This window comes from Uloborus diversus, chromosome 10 (assembly GCF_026930045.1).
Source record: "Uloborus diversus isolate 005 chromosome 10, Udiv.v.3.1, whole genome shotgun sequence".
NCBI classification, from domain to species: Eukaryota; Metazoa; Arthropoda; class Arachnida; order Araneae; family Uloboridae; genus Uloborus; species Uloborus diversus.
The window spans coordinates 33,413,077-33,438,732 of NC_072740.1; the positions used below are offsets into that span (position 1 = coordinate 33,413,077).

The 25,656-nt window shown below is 31.4% G+C and overlaps 1 protein-coding gene across 1 annotated transcript in view; it reads left to right on the plus strand.

Annotated features, from left to right (window-relative positions):
- The window catches only part of LOC129231400 (contactin-like), a 92,111-nt gene that overhangs the window by 40,022 nt on the left and 26,433 nt on the right, over nt 1-25,656 (plus strand). Inside the window, exons 8-18 of the mRNA XM_054865705.1 lie at nt 1,567-1,659; nt 4,266-4,466; nt 7,488-7,590; nt 10,611-11,086; nt 12,201-12,479; nt 12,610-12,779; nt 17,734-17,854; nt 20,417-20,575; nt 22,198-22,433; nt 22,542-22,782; nt 24,710-24,831. Coding sequence (XP_054721680.1) covers nt 1,567-1,659; nt 4,266-4,466; nt 7,488-7,590; nt 10,611-11,086; nt 12,201-12,479; nt 12,610-12,779; nt 17,734-17,854; nt 20,417-20,575; nt 22,198-22,433; nt 22,542-22,782; nt 24,710-24,831 — 2,201 coding nt within the window. The remainder of the gene's footprint in view (nt 1-1,566; nt 1,660-4,265; nt 4,467-7,487; nt 7,591-10,610; nt 11,087-12,200; nt 12,480-12,609; nt 12,780-17,733; nt 17,855-20,416; nt 20,576-22,197; nt 22,434-22,541; nt 22,783-24,709; nt 24,832-25,656) is intronic.

Below are 25,656 nucleotides of genomic sequence, written 5' to 3' on the forward strand. Positions count from 1 at the left end.
TTTAACAATTTATAGCTAAGATCAGGTTCTCAAAACATGAAGCAATAACAGCATTAGAAATTTACAAGGTTGCTACAACCTTACAAAGCTACCTCTTAGTAATCCCTGAAGCTACAGGTTCCCTTCAGAATGCTATAGGATCAGATTTTCTCGTGCTCATTTACAAGATACTGAGCCATTTTAGTCTAGCAAGCATGACTTCAATAATATATTTATCACAGTGTACTAAACTAGCTGATCTTAAGCAGTACTTAGCTAATGCACAGACTTGGAACTATGTCTCTTGTAATTGTTTTGGATCCTAATTCTTTTAAGTTAATTACATACCTTTGTGCATAACATGTAAAATAAGATATAACAACTTGAAATAGCACAAGTTGCAGATTACTACAGACACGTATTTTGGCATTACAAGGGACGAATTTTTCAATACAAAAGACATGAGCTTATGAATGAAAAAACATCCAACAAAAGCTTAGAGCCAGATAAGCAGGCAGCTTAAATAGTGGATTAACCAAATACCAAACAGAAAATTATTATCCAATAAAGAACCAATAGGAATGCAAACAATGAGCAAGAGCTTTCTCACAGGTACGTCACAAGAGAAAGACAGAATTCAATTAGACGAAGATAAACGTAAAGGGCAATGTCTATAACCGTGAACCGCAAGAAAAAAAATGCTGAATGAAAGAAAACACCAGGAAATGGAACAAACCAAATTGCATCCCCATTGGTTCTTTATTGTTTTATAATTTTCTCATTGCTCTTTGGTTAATCCATTATTTTTACTTTTTAAGCTGCCTGCTTATCTGGCTCTAAGCTTTTGTTGGATGTTTTTTCATCCATAAGCTCATTTCTTTTGCATTAAAAAAGGCGTTCCTTGTAACGCCAAAACACGTGTCTGCAGTAATCTGCAATTTGTGCTATTTGACGTTTATTTCTTATTTTCTTCTTATTTTACCCTTTTTTTTTTTTAATTTCACATTTTGTACAAGAAAGAAGTTTGTTAATTTTTCTTCAATGAAGTACAATGCTTTAAATAACTGATATAGAAAACTTCTTCGGATAGAAAAGATGCCACAATCATTGAACAATGCTGTAACTTTCATCATAACTATACTTTCATGAATGTAATCATTTGTCTTTGCTCTTCTTTCGCTTAAAATTATAATACTTTTTGCTCAAACATGAAAGATCAAAATTCAAAAAATCATCAAAGGAAACATAGATGCTAGAAAACATTGACCTTAAAAACATGAATTATTGAAGCATCAATGTTTTACTTCATGCCAAGTTTAGAAGCAGTCCAACCTCCAATTCCTGGTGTGTTAATTTTTATAACAATGAGTGTAATATACCCCTGTACTTCTAAATAAAGTCACTGTGTGACAGCAATTGTACTTTTAAATAGCTATGAATGTACTGGAAAGTGTTCACTGAAAATATATCACTGCATTTATTATGTTGCTGATTGTAAGATTTATACTGTTAGTTTGATTTTGGTTCTGACCTGAAGTGAAAATAGAATTATTTCACTTGTTGAAGCATTTTTGTGTTTAATTGCAGACATTGCTGAATTTAACAAAAAGCGGTCTTCTGATTCTGGGCGAGAGAACTGGGGCAAGTCTATTGCTTGTGATCCACCACAGCATTATCCTCGTAAGTTCATTTTTTCTCTTACAATTGCATTACTGATGCATTCTGTGATAATCGTAATAATGTTTTTTACTTTTGAAGTATGATTATTTCCATTTGCTTTAAGTATCTTTTACCATATTAAAGAAATTTCATTTTGTCTCTCTCTCTTTTTCTCTCTCTATATGTACAAACATATTCATGATTACTTAGTTTTTAAGTGGAACTATATTTGGTTTTATGTTTACTTCATGCATAAATAATTGATGATGCATTGCAAATGCGTATGAGGAGTTTACTTGCAAAACAGATGATATCCAGTTTTATATTTTTTTGGCAAAACGAAAAAATGTTTTACGCACAAAAAACCGTTAGAATTTCCAATTTTTCACAATGTTTTGGTAGAATAACAAGTGACTATTGGCATAAGTCTAGGAATTTCTCCACAATTTTATCAGACTGAAATTGCCAATTTTATTTTGGATATATTCCTTTTTGGTGTAAAACAGTGGATATCATCACTTTTGCAAAAAAAAACAAAAAAAAACATGCATTTTCCTCAGAAATAAACTTTATAACTGAAACAAAATATTCAACATTTTTTAATATATATATATATATATATATATATTTACCCTACTTTATTCCTTCCTACTTACTTAATTCTTTATATTGAACATTTCAAAGACAAAAAAAAAAGGACCTTCGATCCTATTAAGTATGAACAATGAAGCCACCTAAGCTGATTCAAATAACAACATTGTAGGTATTAATAGATCACAATTTTTATCAGTTAATCAGGTTTTCAATTAATCACAATTTAATCATTAATTAATCACTATTTAATCATTAATTAATCACAATTTATTCATTAATTAGTCGCAATTTAATCATTAATTAGTCACAATTTAATCACAATTTAATAGTAGTATCAATATTTTAATATTAATTTAGCAATCACAATTTGAGGCCACGCTTGCCTAACTGATAATAGACTTGCGCAAAGTGCTTGATTGGAAATGCTCAGCCAGTGCCTAGCTCCGCTTTTTTATTTGTGAACTACTTTTGAATTAGAAGTGGCAAATTCAAATTTGGATATGTGCCCTTTTGATATGAAAGTGAATGAGTGGATACCTACTGGTATGCCAATGGCCATACCAGTGGATACTGGCAAGGAATAAGTTTCACTTTGCTGTAAAAGACCTGGCGAGAAGTAAGGAGATGAATATGAACCATTTAGGTGGTAAAACCAATGTTAACGCATTTTTAACAGTAGGTGTAAGTGGTATACCTCGGACATATGTGTACCTTGGACCTAGGCTGATTAAAGTTTTGCTTATTAAATAGTTGACTAGCAACATGTGTAGTTAAAGTATTTCCCACTAGAGGTTTTAGTGCATACCTTTTTGTTTTGTTAAAAGCTCAACTGATTGAAGTATTTTTAAAAAAAGAAAGCCACCATTCAAAAGTAAGTTTTTCCAGATACTTTTATGTATTTTTATTATGAAACATATATAGTTTATTCTGAAATGAAGGTCATGCATTATACAATTATGTTATAGCTATAACACTATGTGCTTGAAACAAAGTTAGGCCTAACTGTAACATAATGGTCAGCTACTTTGTTTTTTATAACCAAGTGGTGTACCTCGAACCCAATACAAGTGGTTCTGCATAGCTATTACAACTCCTAAAATTTTATGTTCTCCAGTTTGTTGAAATGTTTTTTAAAGGACAGACGAGTCTATGGACCTTTTTAAGCTTACATTTACAAAACAATAAATGATTGGATGGCTACACCAGGAAATGTTGAGAAACCAGTTACCATTTATGATGTGGCTGGACTAGTTGGACGAGCGTTACCGCTGGCCTTCACACCATCAAATACAATCAATGGCTTTAAGGTCACTGGCTTACATCCCCTGAGTTAAAATATTTTTCAAGATTTTGATTAACTCCCATCAAATGTCACTGATCGCTCAATGCAAAAGCAAGAAGAAAATAACACACAAAATGATTTTACTGGTGTGTCAACATCTAAAGCTAGTACTTCTTTGCCAAACATTGTCACTCTTAAAGAAATTAGGCCACATTCAAAGGGATTACCGAAAAACAATTCCGTAGGGGAAGACCTAAAAGAAAGTCTTGTATTTTGACCGATACACCCGAGAAAGAGCGTCTTGAAATAGAAAAGGCTAAAAGGACAATGCATAAAGTAAAGCAAATTAAGCCCTATAATATATAGGGCAGTAACTTTCTGAATATACCTGCCTTGACTTCAATCTTCAAGTTGAACCAAACCGTTGCTTTGGTTACTCGTCTGGTCAGTGCTAATTCTGTATCAGTTATCAGTTTGTTTGGCACTCTTGACTTCCTTAAGAGGTTTTCCACCTCCAGCTCAGTCACTTTCCTATGCCAGGCTGATGAGTGCTAATAAACACGAAACTGCAGTCCTCAGCTGGAATTGACTGAGCAGCCGGTGTATTTCATGTATGAACATCATAGTTTTAAAAAGTCATTTTCAAACTTAAAAGTCATCATTTAACAGGTATTGAAAATTTATTATGTTCCTATTCATTTTTGATATGAAAAAAAAAAACAACTTTATTTGATTAATTCTCTTTATTTAGGTGTAAATTACTATTGGGTCAGAAATAAGTTCTTCAATTTTGTCGAAGAAGATCAAAGAGTTTTTGTCTCATTTGATGGTAATCTTTACTTTTCATCTTTGGAAAAAGTTGATGCTGCTAGTTATTCTTGCAATGTGCAAAGTGTAATTTCCTCATTTGGTCGTGTTGGGCCATTTTTTAATTTCAACGTTGAGCCAGCATGTGAGTATCATTTTTCTTAAAAAATATTTTTTACTTTTGAAATCATCCTTTGCAATCCATGTATGTAATAAAAAACCTTTTTTTTTTTTTTTTTTTTTGTATTCAGTAAATCTTTGTGCACTGCTTGTAGGACAATGCTTTTTTTAAAGTATATTTTAAGGTAATAAATCAATTCCTTTGTGCTTAAAAGTAAAAATGTATATAATAATATTTAAAAAATTAATAAATAATAACTATAATTTTCAAAAAAAAAAAAAAAATGTGTGCATGTTTTGGGGTTATAAGTGATCTTTTTTCACTGCAGATATCCAAACTTATGGAAGTAAAGACATTCAACATTAGCCTCTTCATTTTTTCCCCAGGCTTAGGCCTAATGCTACCACACCTCAGCCACAACTTATAAAATACTCAAGCAGGAAATTTACCATTTTTTTTACCCGACAACTTTTAATAAAGTTTATGTATTTTGACTGTTATTACGCTTTCATATACCAGCCCCAATTTTTTATGTATTCTGATTGTGTCTGCTTCCCAAACACTCACTCAGTTTTGTCTGCTGTGCATTTCTACCACTTAGATATTAATGACTTCATGTTGACTTATTTTCAATCAATCCTTTTTCTTTTCTGCTTAGTCAATTTGTTGCATCTTTTTGCCACACCCATTCAAAAATGTCTACTCCAGGTTTGCCATGCCATAGGGAAACCTGAAGAAACAGTAAAAATACAGAGAATTCAAAAAAAAAAAAAAAAAAAAACAGTAAAAATGCAGGGAAATTTTAAAATTTCCTCTAAAACCTTGGAAATACAATGTATTTTTAAATTCAAATTACAAAATCAATGCCCAAATGTATAAACTACCAAAATAAATAATAATATTAATCAAGTTCATTTGTAAAATAAATTTAAAAATAGTAATTTACTTAAAGTTTTTTTTCCTTTAGTAAATATTAAAATATATCAGGAAAACAAAAATTATTTTTTGTTTTATTTGACATGCCTCTTCAATTTTATGCTAGTTTAATTTCAAGAGCATGAAATTAGTCGTTAATACTCATTATTCTACTTAACTTTTATTTTTAAAAGTTCAAGTAATGAATGGTTACAGGAAGGTTTTTTTTTCTTCTTGTGTAAAAAGTTTAATTTATTCAAATTATCCTTATTTTTATATTTTTATTTGGTATTTCCCCCCCCCCCTGTGATTAAAATATCAAGATATTCATTTTCTTTTTTAAATATCACTGTACACTTGTTTGTAATGTTGCATACAGGGAAAACACAGGGATTTTTTTTCCAAAATTGAGTGGCAACCCTGTACTCAGTGGCATACAATTCAAGACAACTCCATTTCTAAAACTTAGCCCTATTTTTTACTAGTCTTATCAAAGATACTGATATTTATTTATTTTTTAACTTGGTTTTAGTTTGTATTAAAACATTGTTAGTTACCTATTTTTGAGAGAATTATAAACTTTAAATTGGTAAAGTTTCTGCAATATACACAAATGGGTGACAAAATAATACAAACACCAATGAAAATTGCATTTTCCATTTCAAAGAAGCAGAATGCACATGCCACTTTGCACTCTAGTCTGCCACTTCGTCATTATGAAAGGTAAGGTATCAGTAGCTTAACATCAGTCAAACACAGGGTTCAAAAATATCATGATAATTTTCGAAAATATCCAATATTTTGATATATATTGGATATTTTGATGTGTATCCGATATTTTCAATTAGCACAAACTAAAGTCTTAAAAATAGTAACTATGCATCCTCAAATCACTATTTATTTTCTTATTTTATAATTACAATATGTAGATTAAAAATTAATGTTTCTTTCATTATTTAAATCTAATATTTCATTTTACAATTCTATATATTTTAATGGAATTAATTTAATATTAGCTGTATTGCTCATTTTTTTTTTCTGTTAGTTACTTTTACAGTTATATGATTCAGAAATAAATAATATGCATTAGTCAGTGAACAGTCATAAGACATTTTCTTTTTTTCTGAGCAATATTTATAATTCAATTTGGCACTTTTAATATAAATTAAAATTGTTACATTACTAATAATTTTATGAAGATAAAATACAAGTAAAAAAGGAATATTATATTACTTTGTTATTAATGACGGATTATCAGGGCCCCCATTTGGGTGAGGATACCGGACCTACACTGTAAAAACGATTCAGAAACGTTCCTGGAAAATAATAGGCAGCTGATGTGCCCAATTTATGCCAGTAACATATCTCGCAAAAACCAGGAACGTTTTCCGATGAAATTCAGTAACCTTCCTGAAAAATCCAGAAATCTTCCCATTTAAAGCCAGTCGTATCTCTGTTACTTCAGAGTAATCTCAAGTTAGTGAGAACATAACAGCTTGGCACCTTCCTGATGAATCAAGGCAGTTGCAAAAGCAGTATTGCAGAAATGGCCAAAGCTAAGCCAGAATCGCAAGTATTAAGCATCTCGCTTGATTGCAATTCTTGCAAAGACTACGTAGTCCATACTTATTTGCTCCCTTTGGGAGTTTAATCAGCATGGACGAGCCGTAGTCGAAAGGAAGCCGATACACCTTATAAATACACTTAGTTAATCTTTAAACTGGGAGCAAAATATTTTTTTTACAACAGAGAGAAGTCTGCATTTGGACAACTTGTAGCAATTCTGGAAACTTTTTGACCATGATACTTAATATTTCCGGGAAGTGGATAAAAACCGTTGAAATCCTGAAACGTTACACGGAAACACTCAGGATCGTTTCGGATTTTTTTTACAGTGTATAGTACCAGGGCCCAGAGCCAGTGATCCTGATTTGAAGTAAACTAAAACACATATTTTGCTTTTCATATGAGGAAACCCCTATGGCACTTCAGAATTTCAATGTTCAAACCTATTTTATTATCATTTGATTATAAATTTTATTTCAACATGATGATATTTATTATGTTTATGCCATTTTGTTTTACTAACCTTCCTGCAATTAAATTTTATGTATCTAAAATTACTTATAGCCAGTGGCCAGAAATTGCTGTTCCCCAATAGTTTTCCAAAAGCATTTCCAGATGCTCCTTTAGCTGGGGATGATGTTCGATTGGAATGTATTGCCTATGGATAGTAAGTATTAACAACTTCAAATTATTTTTTTCGTGAATGCTATTTGTATGTGTGTGTGTGTGTGTGTGCTTATATTTGGATGGTGCAAAAAAAATAAAAAAAAAACCCTATTTTTCTGTCGCTGTAGCACACAGAAACTTTAGTTACTGACGACTTAATTTTTTTATGGGAATCTGATAATATCTTCCTATCGCACAACAAGCTGCAAATTGGAAAAAAACTAAACATTTGTTTGTTTTTTTTTTAAACTTTTGATTCAATGTGTTTTTTAATACTATAAGATGAAAAAGTTGTGGTTGGCTTCTTGTAGAAAATAAAGAATATTATTGATCAATAGTATAATGACCTCTCCTAAAGCTATCTTGCTCCTTTGATAATGAATCGCTAAAGTCAAATGAAAAAATATCTCTGTGTAAAAGCATTTTCTCCATTAGCTTACAGGAGAAGTTTGTCAGACTAAAATGGGTCTATAACTGTGAAGAGAACAGGCTAGCTTTTTTGGTCTCCAAAAAGTGCAACAATAGCACATTTGTCGATATCATAATCTCAATCCAAAACCTTTCATTGTACTTGAAAATATTTTGAAAAAATATTCTAAGTATTTTAAATATAGTTGATTTATATCTTGTTCTTTAAATAATTATACTTTATTGTGCAAGAACATTATATTTTCTTACATTATCAAATTAAGTGTTTTCATTTGGGAAATTGAATGTAAAAAGCTTTTTTAGCAAAGAAAAAAAAAGATTGGAGCATAAATATTGTAAATTCCGGCCTGTGCCAGAAATATTAAAATTTTCAGTTTGTTCTGGGTAGAAATAAATTCCATCTAGGAAAAAAAAAACTTTTTATTCCAAAATTTCTGTTTCTTTCCCAACCATTCCCATCTCTAAGCCAGACCAAATGTTCTATCAAAACTCTGACAGCCAAATAATTCATGAATGTTTCTCACATCCCTTATTAGTTGTGGCTGCATTTTTTCATAAATGCACCAAGTTTCCTAAGATGCATCTCTCCTTGGTACCCAAATTGAGTAAGAACCAACAGAAAGGCTGCAATTATTGGAAAAGCATGCTAAAGTTGATAACAAAAAGAGTAAGTCATGAGGCTTTCATTGAGTGTTAAAGAATAAAAGTGGAAAAAAGAAGAATCGTTATTTTTCCAAAACTTAACTAACTTTGAAATTAACTTTTCCCTCTTTTTTTGAAGCTGAGATAAGAATAAAGATACCTTTCTTTGTCAGTTTACTCCCTTTGATTTACTAAGGGATGATGATGTTTACAATTAAGTAGTTTTTTTTATGATTTATGAAAAACTGAAGCCCCATAATCTATGATTTCAGCACAAGCTCCCCTCCTAGCATCTTGGACTTTACGTATGGCCATCTGGAGTCCTAAATGTACATGTATGCAAGTTTTCAAAACTAGATTATAATACTCTGGTGCCATTATCATGGGAATGAAGTTAAATTGTGAATAAGCACTTTTTGTTATACTATATATATATATATATTTTTTTTGAACTTCTTTCTTTTTTCAAATTATTGAGTGATATGATTTGTACTCGATTCATGCTGCTTTCTTTTCTTGAGATGCGTAAAACCTAGTGGTTATGTGTGAGATTAAGTAATTGCAGTTGGCTCTCTGCTTAACGATGCTCTATTTAATGACTTTCTCTATTTAACGACGACTTTTCACGGTCCCAGATGGTCCACTACAGTGTTAAAAGCATTCTATTTAAGGACGCTTTCTACTTAAGGAAGATTTTTTGTGGTCCCTTGAAAGTCCTTAAACAGAGAGCCAACTGTATTCATGAACTTATTTTCACTTGCGGCTGATACTAATTCTTAATTTATTCAATGAAAGTATTTCTGAAACTGTATTAAAAATTGGGTCCTATATAGTTAAAGACAAAACTAGTGAATCAAAGAAATATAAGTATAGTATCAAAGTAGTAAAACTTAGTTAGCCTTCTTTTCAGAATGCAAATTTGTTTTCATTTTGAAAAACAGTTTTTTTTTTTTTTTTTTTGTGAGGAGTTAAATTACATAATAGAATTAAAAGTTCTTATATTTTTGGTTTATCTATATGCACCCTTTGCTGTTTGCCTTCATTAATAATCTGTTGAAGTTGTAAGTTTTCTTTGCTTTTATTTATAAGCCTTTTACCATTTCTAAGGTTCTTCTGCCTTTATATAGAAATTTAGCAAGACCTCATTTAGAGTATGCTGTTCAGTTTTGGTCTCATCTTAGGAAAGATATTTCTGTATTGGAGGGTTCAAAGATGGGTTACTAGATTAGTAAGGGGACTTTCAGATTTAGACCATGATAACAGACTAAATATTGCTTAAAATGTATAGCGTGAGCAAAGGAGATTCACAGGGGACATGATTCAGCTGTTTAAATTCATCAAAATGAAAAAGATGTTAATGGATTAAATTTTTACATGTAAAGCATGACGAGGGGTCATTGTTTTGAGCTATTCAAATCTCAGCTAACCTGGAAATTAGGAAAAATTCAGACATGTGATTTTTCAGTATTTTTACTGCATTCAGTATTTTTTGAGAAAGCAAAATACTGTATGCAGAGGAAAACAAGGGTCATTTGGAAGCTAAATTCAACATGTTCCAGTTAATTTCATGCATCCAATTAAAATTGTCTGCTATGTAGATACAAAAATACATGGGAGAGCTTTCAGGTGTAGTACAATATACTAACAATGTTGTGTTAGTTCACACAGCCACATAATTTCAGTACTTTTTTTTATCCTATTTGGGTCACATGTCTGAAAAATTACTTCTTTAGTAGGGTCATCGTCACTTGGAGCTGCTTACTGGAAAAGGCGGTAATGAGAAAGGGGGTGGATAGCTTTAAGAGGGCCATTGATCTTCATTGGGGACTTATAAACTGACTTGGACCAGCCTGGCTGGGCCCAGAGCCTGTTGCTGGTCATCACATTTGTATTTCTCAAAGAAATTTCATTATGCTTGCTTGGTAGTAATTAATTGTTACACCTTTTTAGCCCTGTGCCAAGTTACAATTGGACAAGAAAAGGGTTCACAAGTGAATTACCTCAAGGTGCATACACAAAAAGCTTTCAAAGAATTTTAATGCTTCCCAAAGTCCGTGTAGAAGATGTGGGTGATTATGTGTGCTCAGCTAGCAATGGTATTGAATCTATCACAAAAGCTGTCCCGCTTAGAATTCAAGCTAAACCAGAATTCACAATTCCATTGGAAAACAAAGTAGTTGATGAAAGTTCTTTGCTTGTTTGGACCTGCGAAGCTTTTGGAAAACCTGAGGTTAAGTACACTTGGCTAAAAAATGGCAAGGAGTTAACCTATAGCTCTCTTTCTAATAATGATCGTAACAGATATAGAATGTCTGAAAATGTATTAACCATTGACCAAGTTACAAAAAGTGATCAAGGGATGTATCAGTGTAGAGCTTCCAATCACCTTGGATCTTCATATTCTTCTGGACAACTACGAGTTATAAGTAAGCATTTTAGTTCATTGTTTTTGTAAGATATGTTACAGTAGAATGTGGGGCAAAGTGAAATAGTTAAGATAACTTACCGTTTTCAAAATGAACAAATGGGAAATTTCTCTTGAAAATTACAGTACATGAAGAAAGAAAAATGCAATAAAACTTCCATTGAAACATGTTTCATTTTTGGTGGTATATTTGTCCCCCCCCCCCCAAATGGAAATTTTTCACTTATTTTCTCTATGAGGCAAAATGGAAAAATAAAATAATTTTCTAATGAAGCATTTTCATTTGATTGATTAAATGAAAGAATGAATGAATACATAAATTGATAATAAAACAATTAATTAAAATATGAGAAAAAGTAAATAAGTGAGTAAAATAGTGAATGAGGGAATAAATATTTAATGATGAAAAATTATTAAATGAAGCAATAAAAATTAATTAATAAATGAATACATAAGTGATCAAATGATTGAATAAGTACATGAAATGAATTATTTTACTTTGCTCCACCCACTTTGCCCGGTGTGCACTTGAATAATTGTACAAATCGTTTAAAATTAAAATAATCTGAATATTAAATGAATAAATGCAGCATCGAATATTAGCATTGGCTGTTTGTAAACTGAACATTGATTTTGGATTCAAAAACCATCCAGCTGTCCTAATGACTTTCCTGCTACATAGGCTTATTTAAAAATGTATAAGTATGTATCAATAAAGGGGGAAATATTTGTTAGGGAAATAATTTGCTTTTAACTGGATATTGAAATGATGAAATAGTTCTATGAGCACATTTAATATGAATTAATATAAACGGGATCCTTTTTTTAAAATCCTTTCTTTTTAACTTTTCATTGGCTATAAAAAACTGTTTTATAATTATTTATTATTAATATTACAAGAAAAGAAAAATACATAAACTAAACTCAAATGTAAGGTGCATAGATCAACTTTATAATTTATTTCTATTTTTTGAGAAATTTAAATTGTTTTTTCCTCTTCTAAAATATTTTCATGTATTAACTTTACAAAAATTTTCTTCATTAATATTATATTGTTAAAATTTTATCATATTCAAAGAATTGCCAAACATTAAAAAATATATTGTAAAATTTAGGTATGAAACCATCATTTGCTAAATATCCATTGGACAGTGAAATGTATGCAGCAGAAGGTGGAAATGTTACGATTCCATGTCGTCCAGAAGCTGCTCCTTTTCCAGAGTTTACTTACAAACGTAACAATTATGGTCTTAGCTCATCGAACAGAATCCAGATCTTGGCAAATGGATTTTTATACATAAATCCAGTTGTGAGGGAAGATGAAGGAAAATATACATGCATTGCTAAAAATATTCATGGAACTGATTATAGTGAAGGCTTGTTGATTGTTTTAAGTAAGTTGATGGCAAAGAAGTATTTTTTAATGTAGTTTCCAGTTTATATGCATTATACTTTTTAGATTTACTAAACTTTGTGTTTCTGATGTAAAAATAAATATTTAATGAGTGTTTATTTAATTTTAAGCCCTGCCTAGAATGCTTGATGCTCCTCATCCGCGAGTGACTGCTGTTGTGAATGATACTATTGAACTTCCATGTCAAGCTTATGCAAATGATCAGTTATTAGACATGGCATATATATGGCTTCAAAATGGTCTTAGAATTGATATGGAGAAGCAATCTCAATTTTCAGTGGTATACAAAACTTTCCTATTCTTCTGTTACTAACTTTACTTGTATTGAAACTTTTTATGGCATGTTAGAAAAATGTCATTATAAGGTACAGAATTTTAATGTAAATTGCATACACATACTTTGGTCTTACTAGGAACCTCTGTATCAATAGATAAAAATGTGTTCTTGGATGTAAAGTTTCAAATAGTTTACCCCAAGGGTGAATAGTTTTAAAATTACTCTTGATCTTCATTGAGGATTGTTAAATTGACTAGCTCTAGCACAAACCTGTTGCTAGTTGTAACTTTTTGTATTTATATATATGTATTTGTTAGTTATCTGAGTTGACTTTTGGATGACCTACATCCTGAAGCTCACATCTTTATACAGTGAAATCCCATTAGAACAAATACCAATGCAACAAAATTTCTGTTTCAACGAAATAAAATTTCAGTTCTGATTTGATTGCTGTTTCATTACTTAAACCAACATCTCTTAGCCCATTTTTGGATTACTTCAGGTTTAAAGCCTCAAGTCCAAGCCCTATGGACTCATGTGCTAGTCAGACCTGGATTACAAAGAAACCTTTTATCAATGTACAGTGACATCCAGTTATAATGAACTTCAAGGGACTGCAAATTTTGTTGGTTGCAATGAGAATTTAGTTATGATGGAATTTAATAACATTATTAACATTTTAAATTTCGAGCATAAGTTCAAAATTATTGCCAAATATCAGTTTTGTGTTGCTGTTTTACAGTGGCTTTCCATCATTGTCATTCAGTTGTCCAACCGATGGCACTCTCTTGCTATCAAGTAGGAAATCATTCATTATTCATTTGAAGCTTGGCGTTGTTACATTTAATAACAAATACAATGTACAAAAAATGGCGACGATGTAAAATTTGACAAATCTACCCATTCCCAAACTAGCAAAATAGACTGTTTTGAAGTAAGTATGATGCAGGACTGTGGAGTCAAGAGAAAATGGCCGACTCCTGGATTTTGAGAAGTCAGACTTTAGCTTTTTCTTTTTTTTTCTTCAATTTCTCCCTTCAATAGGAAAGGAGAAAACCCTTAAACACTGATTAAAATATTAGTTCCTTTTTAGTTCTAAAATATTTCCCCAATATACAGGGTGTTTCAAAATGAATAGCGGGGTTTTCACATGTTATAATATTTATTATACCAAACTTACAGCCACAAGTGATGTATCAAATGAAAGAGAAACTCAAACAGTTTTACATAATAGCCTACAAGTGTTTGATGTGAGCACCATTCGTCACTCAGCACACGTGAAGACGATATGTGAGTTCTTCCCAAACTTTGATGAGTGTCTCATTAGTAATTGCTGCAACAGCTGTTTTAATCCTGTTGCTTAATTCGGGAAGGTTGGCTGGCAGTGGAGGCACACACACGGTCCTTAATAAACCCCCAAAGATAGAAATCACATGGCGTTAGGTTGGATGACCGTGGAGGCCATGGGAAACAAGCCCTGTCATTAGACCCCTTACGGCCAATCCAGCGGTCGGGTACAGTTAGGTTAAGCCAATCACGTACCTCATTGTGCCAGTGAGGCGGCGCACCATCTTGCTGAAAGATGAAGTTTTCTGGTTCATCTTGTGTCAGTTGAGGGAAGAGCCATAGCTGTAAAGTATCCAGATAAGAAGTACCAGTTAGCATGCACACTGATGCGAACAAACAAAACTGTTTCAGCTTCTCTTTCATTTGATATATCACTTGTGGGTGTTTGGTGTAATAAATATTATAACATTTTGAAACACCCTGTATTTTAAATTGTATTTACTCTATAAAATTTCAATGAAAGTAGGGTACTATGTTGCTGGGAGAGAATGGGTACATAAGCGTCTGGAGCAAATTTTACACGAACTGCGGCAGTATGTATCTTTGTACAAATAGCTTTGAAACTATACCTATTTTTCTTCCAATTTTGAATTTAAATTTTATTGGGTGCTTTAGAATTAATTTTAATATAAAGATTTTTAAGATTAACTTCTATTGTGCGTTGTAATCAAGAAATGATATACTAGTTTTATTTCATACCTTTTAATGAGATTTAAAAAATATTTGTTATGTTTTGTTGGATCTTTTCGCCCTTAGTCGCCCCAGGAAAACATTTCTTTTTACTATTTTATAACTGAAATCAAAGTAAAAAATATGTTAATTGAAAGTGATTTCTTCCGATTGAAAAGCTGCTTCTACTTCAAAAATGTTAAGGAACAAAGCTTTTGCTGACAGTTGCTTTTAGTTAAAGAAAGTTATAAAAACAAGCAATCTAGCAGTTCGCTGGAGGCAGCTATTACAGAAAGTGAGCATTCAGTAAATAAAGAAGCCAATGGCAGTTTTTTTTCTTATTAGCAGCTATTCATACATTAGGGCTGGGCAATGTTGGAATTTCTACATCGTGATGCATCACCAACCTTACATCACGATGTTAGTTTTTTTTTTTCCGAAACTTAAACTTGCTTGTTTGAATTTAACAAACTATACGGATTTCCAGATTGTAGCACCAGAAAGAAATTTATTATGTTATAAAGCAGTGCTAAAAGCATAAGTTAGTGAAAAATATTCAGACAAGTTTTGAGACTAAGATGTGAGATGTGACTAAAGGATGTGAGTAAATGGATGCAAAGTCATGCATTCTATTCAAAAGTTCACAACTTCTTGCATTAAAAAAAGGTTCCTTGTTAATTAAAAGGTTCCTTGTAAATTAGTAGCAGGGGAGGGGGGTCCACACCGGGTGACACTCAAAGAGAATTTCATAGCTTATGAAAAATATAGATACTTTAATACTGAAAATTTCCACCAATATATCTTGAATTATATTTAATCTAACAAATTTAACAAAAATAGAGTGCCCACTATTGCAAGGGGAGGGGGAGGTTACATATGCGTTTGAGGTAAATTTTGCATAAAATGGAATCGGAGTTTTTATTTGTCTTCCGAACTATTGTTACGCCACAAAAGTAGGAATGAGTTGATTCCGAAAATTATATAGATTTCATATTTACAGAAAACATTTATAAAATTTTTTTGAGGGGGGGGGGATTGGTGACAGTATGTGTTACCAAACCATATGAGACTTGTGCAAAGAACACCACTGCTTGTAACACCAAAATACATGTCTACATTTTTTGTTGATATTTTGCTCTTTAAATTTTGCTTTTTTTTCTGGCAAGTGACTATATGATTGATTAACTAGTTCATCCATATACATCTTTTGTCAATTCCTTAAGACATGTGTGCATTTCTAACATGTTTTGGGAGAAATGAAGGTCTAACCTTTTGCACCTTCATTGTTAAGCCTGATTGGATTGACACACTGCTAATTAATATTAGTATGAAAAAATTAGAGATTAAAATGGCATCAACCTTGGACCGGTGTCTGTGCATCGGAGCAGTATCCATGCATCAGTGTTGAGAAAAATTCTAAACCCAGTCAATGATGTGGGATGCACACTGGTTTTTGGCAATGCATCGCCCAGCCCTATCATACATAAATCAAAACAATTTACAGTCACTTTTTTTTAATGTATCGAGAGTCAAAGAAAATTAGAGGAAGAAAGAAGCCCATAGTCGGAGTTGGCATGTTTTCCAACAACTCCAATTCCTTTACCCCAAAATTAGTCTAACTCTGACTCCACAGCCCTGATATGAAGACATTTTGGTTTTTTCAAAGTAAAAGAAAATTTCAATTAACTGTTTAAATTGATATTTTCGATATGTATCCTGAATGTTGTTGCAAATCAAGTCTGCTTGATGAGATTTTTTCGAGAATGGAAAAGTATGTACAGAATAATCTTCCACTTAGAGAACTCCTAATGTGATATATAGTACTAGCAGGCCTAATTTATGCAATATGTAAGCAAGCACAAATAAAGCGCTCAACTCTGTTATTAGGTATATTCTATTATGTTGCTGTGCAATTGATAAGTCACTATAAACATTGCAAGGTAACTTAATAGGAAACATTTTATGATTGTTAAATTTGGTGCTTCCCTAGATATTAACTAAAACAACTGACTTGTTTTTGCATGGGATCTTACAACTTTTTACAGTGGAAACGAGACTTGTATTTTTGTACAAGTTGTGTTTTTGGTGGAATAAGTTTATTCAATATGTTTTCCTGGTACAAGCAGTGTTGATTTTTATAAACTGTTTGTCTACGGATCATTCAAATTATCTACTTCATTTGTACTAATCTTGTTCAATAATTTCAATGAACTTGGTTTTGAATAAATTAACTTCTTTTCAAATTCGCTTGACATTCACTTCATCTAAGTTCATGTTCTCATCGGTTAACAACACTTCAATACTATGACAGAAATATTAATCTTAATTGAATCGATTATTTCACAAAGGGCATAAGTCCAAAGGATTGTGGTAGGACTTACGCCCTTTCTGAAATAATCAATTCAGTTATATTAGATACCATGCTTCATCAATATGTCTTTAGTCTGACAAGAATTATCACCTTAAATATCTCATTCTGACCTGCCACTTTTCATCCAAAACATTTGAAAATGGTTAAAACATCAAGTTATATATAAGTACATTATTTTGAATTGTTTGGAAATGGACATACATTTGATGTTTGTAGAAATATAAATGGAATTAATTGGGGAGGGGGGGATGAAAAAAGCAAGATTGGAAAAGAGGTAAAAAGCTGAAACACAATTGTCTCAACTCCATTTCATTATGCACTTGCAAGTGTGAAGACCTATGAAAAAATACCATTTACTAGTTTATTTTTCTTTTTGCAAGTTTATAGTTTTTTTTTTTCTATTTGAATTTCTGCATATTTTTAGCTTGTAATTTTTCTGTGATGCTAAATAGTGATGAAAGCTTTTTACTCTGAAGTTTTATCCGACTGATTACCCTCCATCAGTGTTTATAACATATGATAATGATGACTGTGTTGTTTTATTAGCTAACCAAAACTTTTCTTCAACAGGGAAGACATGCAGGGTATTTGAAAATTGAGAACATTACTCGTGCTGAAGCGGGCACATATCACTGTATTGTTAAGACTGCTGTTGGTCGCATCGTAAAGCCAACAGAATTAATTGTATTTGGTGAGCTTCATTTGAACTTTCTTTTTATTTATCTTCTTATTATTTTGTCATGCTTCACCATCAAGTCAAATTATTCATATTTTTCTCATAAGTCACTCACTCTAAACTTCGGTCTGTTGCTTTGAAATCAGAAAAAAAATTTTTTTTAACATTTTAAATGGCAGCTTCATATACAGTAGAACCTCTCAATAAGGGACACTAAGGGGACTAGACATCTTGTCCCTTAAATAGAGGTGTCCCTTCTTCAGAGGTATATGAATTGCAGTGTACTTAGTATAACATCATATGTAACGTAAACTTAATATTTAAGAACAAATATCAATTTAAGTGTAATTTGTTTCATGGATTTCATTCATGTCACATAATTTACAATGCAATGCTATGAAAATAACAGTGTGATCACGTTTTAAGTTTTCTGTGAAACTTTTGTTATGAACCATGTATTATCCGTCGACCGCTCAGCCCATTTAAATCACTTGCTGAGAGGGAGAAGCATAAAATCTCAGCAATAATTTTTAAATACATCTTTGCTGCTATGCATATTAATGTCAAGGCAAACTTTTACCAGTTATTTTTTGACATATATATATATATATATATATATATATATATATATTTCAATTCCTATGCATTTTTATTTATTTCTTATGAAATTTTACATTACTTCAGTTTCTCACTGTGACCGTCCCTTGGATAGAGTGTCCCTTAATCAGAGGTAAATACATTTAAATTCCTATTCAAAGGGACTGGGACCAGAAAAAGTGTCTCTTCAATGGAGGCGTCCTTTATTCAGAGGTGTCCCTTAAGGAGATAATACTGTATATTAATTCTCATTTTTTTGGGGGGGGGGGTGCACCATAACTTTCTTAGCTCATTAAACTTCAAAAGTATATCATAATTTTAAATATTTTTGCTTTCAGCAAAACATCAACAAGCAATTCACATTTTGTTGTTATTCAAACAGCGAGAATGCTTCTCTTTGGGCAGCTAGTTTTCCTGAATTTTCACCATGCCTCTGCCAATTTTCTGTTTTGCCAATCTGCTCTCCTTTTGATTTCAAACCCTTGTTTGGAGCAAATGTAACTTACCATTGGGCAATTGTTTTTACTGTCTATAAACTTGTAAAATTTGACTGCCATTTGCACTATCTGTCAGTTTTTAAAAAAATTTCACCACCCTCACTTGAACAACAGAACATATAGTTTTTAGTATGTTCTACCATGGCTATAGCTGAAAAGAAAACTTTTTATAGTTCAGGCTACTTTTGAAATGCAGTAAAAGTGTTCATATTTTAGATGTTTAATTTTTAATCATTTAATACCTTTTGCATTAGGATTTTGTTACTTCCAAGTTGAGAAACAAAAATGAAATATTTTATAACTTTAAGAATGCAGATAACTGCTTGAAACTTCACATGTCCATTTAGCACATATAACTATGCAAAATGATGCATTTTGATGTCATTATCTCAACTAGTTTGTCAGTAATTTTCTATCTGGCGATTATGTTAAGTTTTACTTACAGTATTTTTACAATAGGGCTGAAATTTTGCGAAAGTCTACTTCTCACACGTCAGGTAGTAATATTTAATTTTCATCAACATCTTTTGGGCTTTTTTTAACCTTAAGCTTTTTATTATTTCTGATGTAATACAATTCTTCTAAAATCTTGTAACTAAGCACCCTGTCAAATAAGATTAGTAGGGAAATAATTTTTCATACTTGAAAACATTTAATTGTAGTAGCGAGTATTTTTTAATGCAGCACACGCCATGCTCCTAGTAAAGTATTTTTATTGTCTCCACACATTCACAGTATACAAACTTGAATATTAAAAACTAATGAAAATAATTCTGTCCTTAACATATCAACAATAGATGCATTTGTTTGTTGCTAAGCGATGAATATAAAAGGTTATGAAGAGCAATAAAATAAATTGATTTCAAAGCTAAACTCAGATACAAGCATTCAACTCGCTCAAGTATCGGAGATTGAAACACTATATAGAAAGCATTTTCTTTGGTAGAAAAACTTAACATTCTACCTTTCACTTTTAAAACATTTACTACTACCATTATACCTTTGTAAAGCTCAAAAAGTAGTGAAGAGTAAATTAAGTTTTGTTGAAGTAGTTTAGTAGTTTAAAGAAATTCTCAGTAGACATAACACTTATTATAAATCATCATTAAGGAGTATCTGAAAATAAAATGCTAAATTTGAGTTTGATGAGTGAAACCTCAGCTGAAATTTAGAACATAATTCAAAATTGGCACAAGCAGCTGCAGGAACTAGTGCTTTTGACCCCCCTCTTCTACTAAAAACTTCCATAGATGTAGGCTCCTTTTTTGCTTACACTTTTCCTTTTTTTTTCATTCTGAATTGAATTTCCTTTTTCAAATTTGACTAATCAAAAAGAACAAAAATCACTTAAATTCAGAAAAGTCGGCAGATCTCCTCAAGAATATGTAAACAGGCTTCACAGCTGCGCACTGTTTCTGCTAATTTAAGAATGATTTCAATAATTCTTACATGTATAGCAAATGCATATCTTTTCAATTTTTAGGACCTCCTGGTGCTCCAGGAGCTGTGCTAGCTGAAGAAATAACTGCAACATCAGGAAAAATTCATTTTAGTGATGGTTCTGCTAATGGTGATCCAATTAAATCATACATTATTGAGGGCAAAACTAATCACAACAGTACTTGGGTTGTGCTTAAAGCAAGTAAGTTTTTTTTTTCTTTCGCCTTATGTTTTAGCATTTACTTCAGTAATGATATTGTAATCTGCTTCAACTACTTAAAGGAGAAAAGGCTGCTTTCAGATGCAGTTAATGATGAACTGTATGAGTAAATGGAACAAAAAAAAAAAAATCAAAGTTTGCAGGTTCTTAAATGGTTAAAAATAGTAAAATTCTAGAAATGTCAATTATTTATAAAATATGTAAAATAAATTATGGGTAGTGAGCAGCTCACTCCCCATTATTTCTTTTACTTGTTAATGAATAATTAAAATAATTAACGGTTCTTGAACAATTAATGTTTTTGTTTGATATTTTTCTCAAACTTACATTTGCACATACCTTCGGGGTACCATTCGGGAACTTTTTTGCAATGCTTCATATTTGAAATACATTTAATGCTTTAGCTGCATTTGTGTGCTAATTAATCTGTAGAATATTTTATTGTTTCATATTTTCTGTGTAAAACTATATATATATATATATATATATTCGCACACAGTTGACCTTGGTTAATACAAAATACCAAAATCCATGACTTTGTTTGTATTAGCTGTTGTTTGTAACAACCATGAATATGTAAAATGAAGAAGAAAAATCACATATGTATATTTTACAATGCATGTATTTGTTATATAATATAAGCATTGCCAGTCACTGATATGTCTAATGTTTCACGAGCTGATAGTGCTTTTTTTTTAATGCCACCCACCACTCGTTTGTTAAGGATTATCAGAAAAAGCAGCATAGAAACATAGGCTGTTGGGATATATACTAAGGATTTTTCTCTCTCATGAGCCAGAAAAGATAAGCTAAGTTACAACATGAAAAAAACCATCCTTATTGATGTTCTAGGGGAGAATAAAATGTGTGGGACAAGCATTTTTATTGTGATGAATTGTATTCCTGATAACTGAAAAACCTATTTGAAGAATAGTGACAGTGGAGCAGAGATGAAAGGGACAGGTGGCAATTCCCAAATGAAAAGATAAGACTGTTTTACTTCATAGTAGACCTACCTGTTCAAAGATAAGCAGCAACAGTATGAGTTTCAACCCTTTCATTCTCAGAATAGCGATAGGGGGAGAAATGCCTTGCTGTAACAATAGCCCAGCCTAATGCAGTCCAGAGCACCTCTCACCACCAGAAGAGCTAACAAGCTTGAACTCGGGAATAATGAGAAAGTAATAAGTAGGAAACTGCATTGACTGCATTCATTGTCAGTTAACATTTTCAGTGCCATGTAGAAAAGGTAGATTAGCTGTCACCACTTGATAACTAAAAATGGGTAGGCAGTTACTCGCAGGATTAGGAAGACTTGGTGAACTTTCTGCAATGACACAAAGTATCAGGAAAAAAAAAAGTATTCAATCAGGAAAGTTTTTCGGGGAAAGGTCAGAAGTTTTGTTTGTCTTAACCGAAGCTTTCCTTTTGTTTCACATAATATTCGTGAAATTTTTAATGTAGTTCAATAGCAAATCAAACTTAATTAACAAAATGTTTGTTTTAGCTGTGATTTGTATTAAACATGGTCATTAACAGAGTTCAACTGTATGTATATATATTCTTAATTTCAATTTTGTATTTATATCTTAAATTTTTTACAGATGTTGAAAAATGGAAGAATCGACAAGATACCGGTCGTAAAGAAATAGAACTGTTTAATGTACTATCTCCTTGGAGCATTTACTCATTCAGAGTTTCAGCTGTAAATGCATTAGGAATCGGTGAGCCGAGTGATCCTAGTCCTTTTTATAACACTGATAGAGATGTACCTCATATTGCTCCTAAAAATGTCCATGGTGGTGGTGGGAAAACTGGTAGCTTGACAGTCACATGGGATGTAAGTTGTTTTATTATTGAAGAAAGCTTTTAAAAGTAATCTTTCATGAATGATATTTTTTTTTAATGTTTCTAAGAGTATTTTTAAGAACAATGTTCTCTTTCATAGCCCTTGCCACCTCAAGAATGGAATGCTCCAGAAATTTATTACAATGTTTCATATAAACCTGCAAATTCAGAAGTGAAGTTCCAAGAAATTTCTTTAAAAAAGAGGCATAACATTGGGTTGCATGTCATTAATGTAGGTGAGGAAAATTACTATAAACCATATTTGGTAAAAGTACAAGCTATCAACAGTGTTGGTCCTGGACCTTATAGTGAAGAAGTACTGGTTTATTCGGCGGAAAATAGTAAGTCTGTTTTTTCAAATATATATATATATATATATATACAACCCGAATTCAAAATAATAGAATACTTTATACTTTTTGGAAAAAAGTTTATTTTAAATACATATGAGTGCGAATTAGATATTTAAATGAAAGTGCCACCTTTCTTAGACCATTTTATTTCAAATATACTTAATTAAAAAATAGTCTTAGACAAAATAATCGGAAAGTTTATAGTGATATTGGTTTACATTGAGTCAAAAAAATAGAATATTTTCATCTAAATGGGGAAAAACATTTTCAAAAGAAACAATATCTATATTTGAATACATCATTTTTGCTGGATTCAAAGCTTTAATCCTTCACACACGGATTCAACCACTTATTTACATTCATCTCTACTGACAACGTTTAAATACCGTCTTCAATGTGGTAACGAGCTCAATTTTCTTTTTGGGCTTTGGATCTTGAACCTTTTTCTTTAGATATGATGGTACCACAAATTCTTGATCGTACTGTGATCGGTAGAGTTGCTTGACCAGTTTAATACCGAAACTCCTCTTTCTAGTTTAAACTTAACTAGTCGATTTAGAGATGTGACATGGAGTAGAATCTTGATGAAAGATAACATGTGTCACTGAATGTGTCACTGCTGTGCCTCAGATGAAGTATTATACAGTATTACTGATAAACAATTTAAGTCACACTGGTTTACTATAAGATACATAGAATAGCCCAATTCCACCAGCCATGCACTCACATGTTATAAAAGATTGCTTAAATTTGAGAGAAGGTCTTTCACAAGATCTCTCATACACTTTACTTTTAAAAATATCAAACCAGAACACCTTTTTTGTTTACAGGTGTTTCAAAAAAAAATTCATAACTGCACATAATATTTTTTCAACCTTGTTGTTGCTTTATGAGCTTCCATTTGCTCCAGGAAAGTCATGCACGTTTCTGCTTAGTGTTTCTCTTTGGTTTTACTTCATAGATCCGCATTTACCGTCCAAGTGTAGTTGGCGTGGATACGAAAAATATAGACTTTCCAACACTTATGGACATAAGAAGCATTTTTCAACGATTTGCTTTAATTTGAGTTCCTTTCTGACATTTGTCACAATTTTTCTTCCTCATTTACTTTGGTTACTTTTTAGCTGGTCAGTCCTTCTATATCCCTTTAAAATCTTACATACCGTAGATAGTAAAAAGTTAATTTGAATTGAGTTGGATTATTTTTTTTCTAACTTTAAGCAATGATACAATACGGAACTTTGTTTTTTTTCCTATTTATCACCTTGTCGACTCATTTTGAACAATAAAAGGCTTTTAAAAATGCGTAAAACTATCCAAGCACCAAACTTTATACTAATGACAGGCTATCTGTTAACAGGTATGCAGTTTTTTTCACTACTTTTTAAACCTTGTTTAAATTCACATTGAATGAATAGATTATTCTAATTTTTTGACCCATATAAAAAAAGAATATAATTTTCCAATGAGTCAATGATCCATAAGTTGTTGAAATAATGTATGCAAAGTTGTTAAAATTGGTTTACCTACTTATGAATAACATGTTTAAGTCTTTTTGATTTGCATGCGCTCATTTTTCCCAACTCAGGGAAAAGTTTTGTTCAAACAGGTCTGATATTCTATTATTTTGAATTTGGGTTATATATATATATATATATATATATATATATATAACCTTTCATTAATGTGATAATTTTATTGTCAATTTTACAAAAGTATTTTTAATTTTCAAAGTTTCATTCATTTGAAACTTGATATTGTATAGTTTTGTTTAGTGTTCCATTTGTCTTGAAAATATTTTTTCAGTTTACATTTGTTTAACTTCTACTATATAACTCATTTTGCAATTATTTTTTTCTTTAATTAAATGGTATTTACTTGTAACAAACTTATTTTTTTATTTCACATATTTTAGTGCCACAAGTTCAGCCTTCTCAAGTTTATGCTGTTGCATATAACTCAACAGCACTTAATGTGACTTGGGCACCTTTGGACTTAAATCGAGAGAAAATACGCGGAAAATTAATTGGATATAGAGTAAGTAAAACTTTTGCATGTACAATAGGGTGGGCCGAAAAACAACTTTTTTTTTTATTTCAATGATGGGTATTGTGGAAAAGGTACCATTGGTGGAGAAAAATGCACACAAAAAAAATGAATTTTTTCCACAATTTCTTGATCTGCCGCAATTGGATTGAAGACATGAAAAAATGCTGTTTTTTCATGTTTTTAGCCAAAATTAATAAAAATAAAATGTTTCTATTTTCGATGATAAGTTGCACGGAAAAGGTGCGATTGGTGGCACTAAACTCCCATAAAAATTTTGAGGTGTGTGGTATAGTTCTTTCCTTTGCCACAAATGAGTAGAAGTTTTGACAATTTTCAGTTTTTTTAACATTTTTGATTAATTTTCTCAAATAGTAAAATTTTGTTTTCGCCGTATTTCTCTGCATAATTATATAATTTTATCACATGTGATGCATTTTTAGATGCGAGGTGTGTTATAAATTAAATTCTTATTGGGTATAATTTTTTTAAATTTAAAATATGCTTTTAGAAAACTTAGTGCAGCTCTCTGTTTGGTTTGCGTTCAAAACCAACGGGAGTAAAACAGCATTCATTCATAATCACTGTTAAATCTTTTTAAATAAGAACAAAGTTATTATTTCTTAACTAAAAACTGTTGCATGAAATGGCACCCACTTAAGAACATGAAAATAAAAATAAAAAACAACTTATGTATCAGGTTTATTTTTTTTAACTTTATTTATCAGGTGTCAGAACTCCAGTTCTGACACCTGATAAATAAAATAGAGAAAGTAGAGAATGGAAGAACTGGCTCAATCAAATCCAAGCTGATGG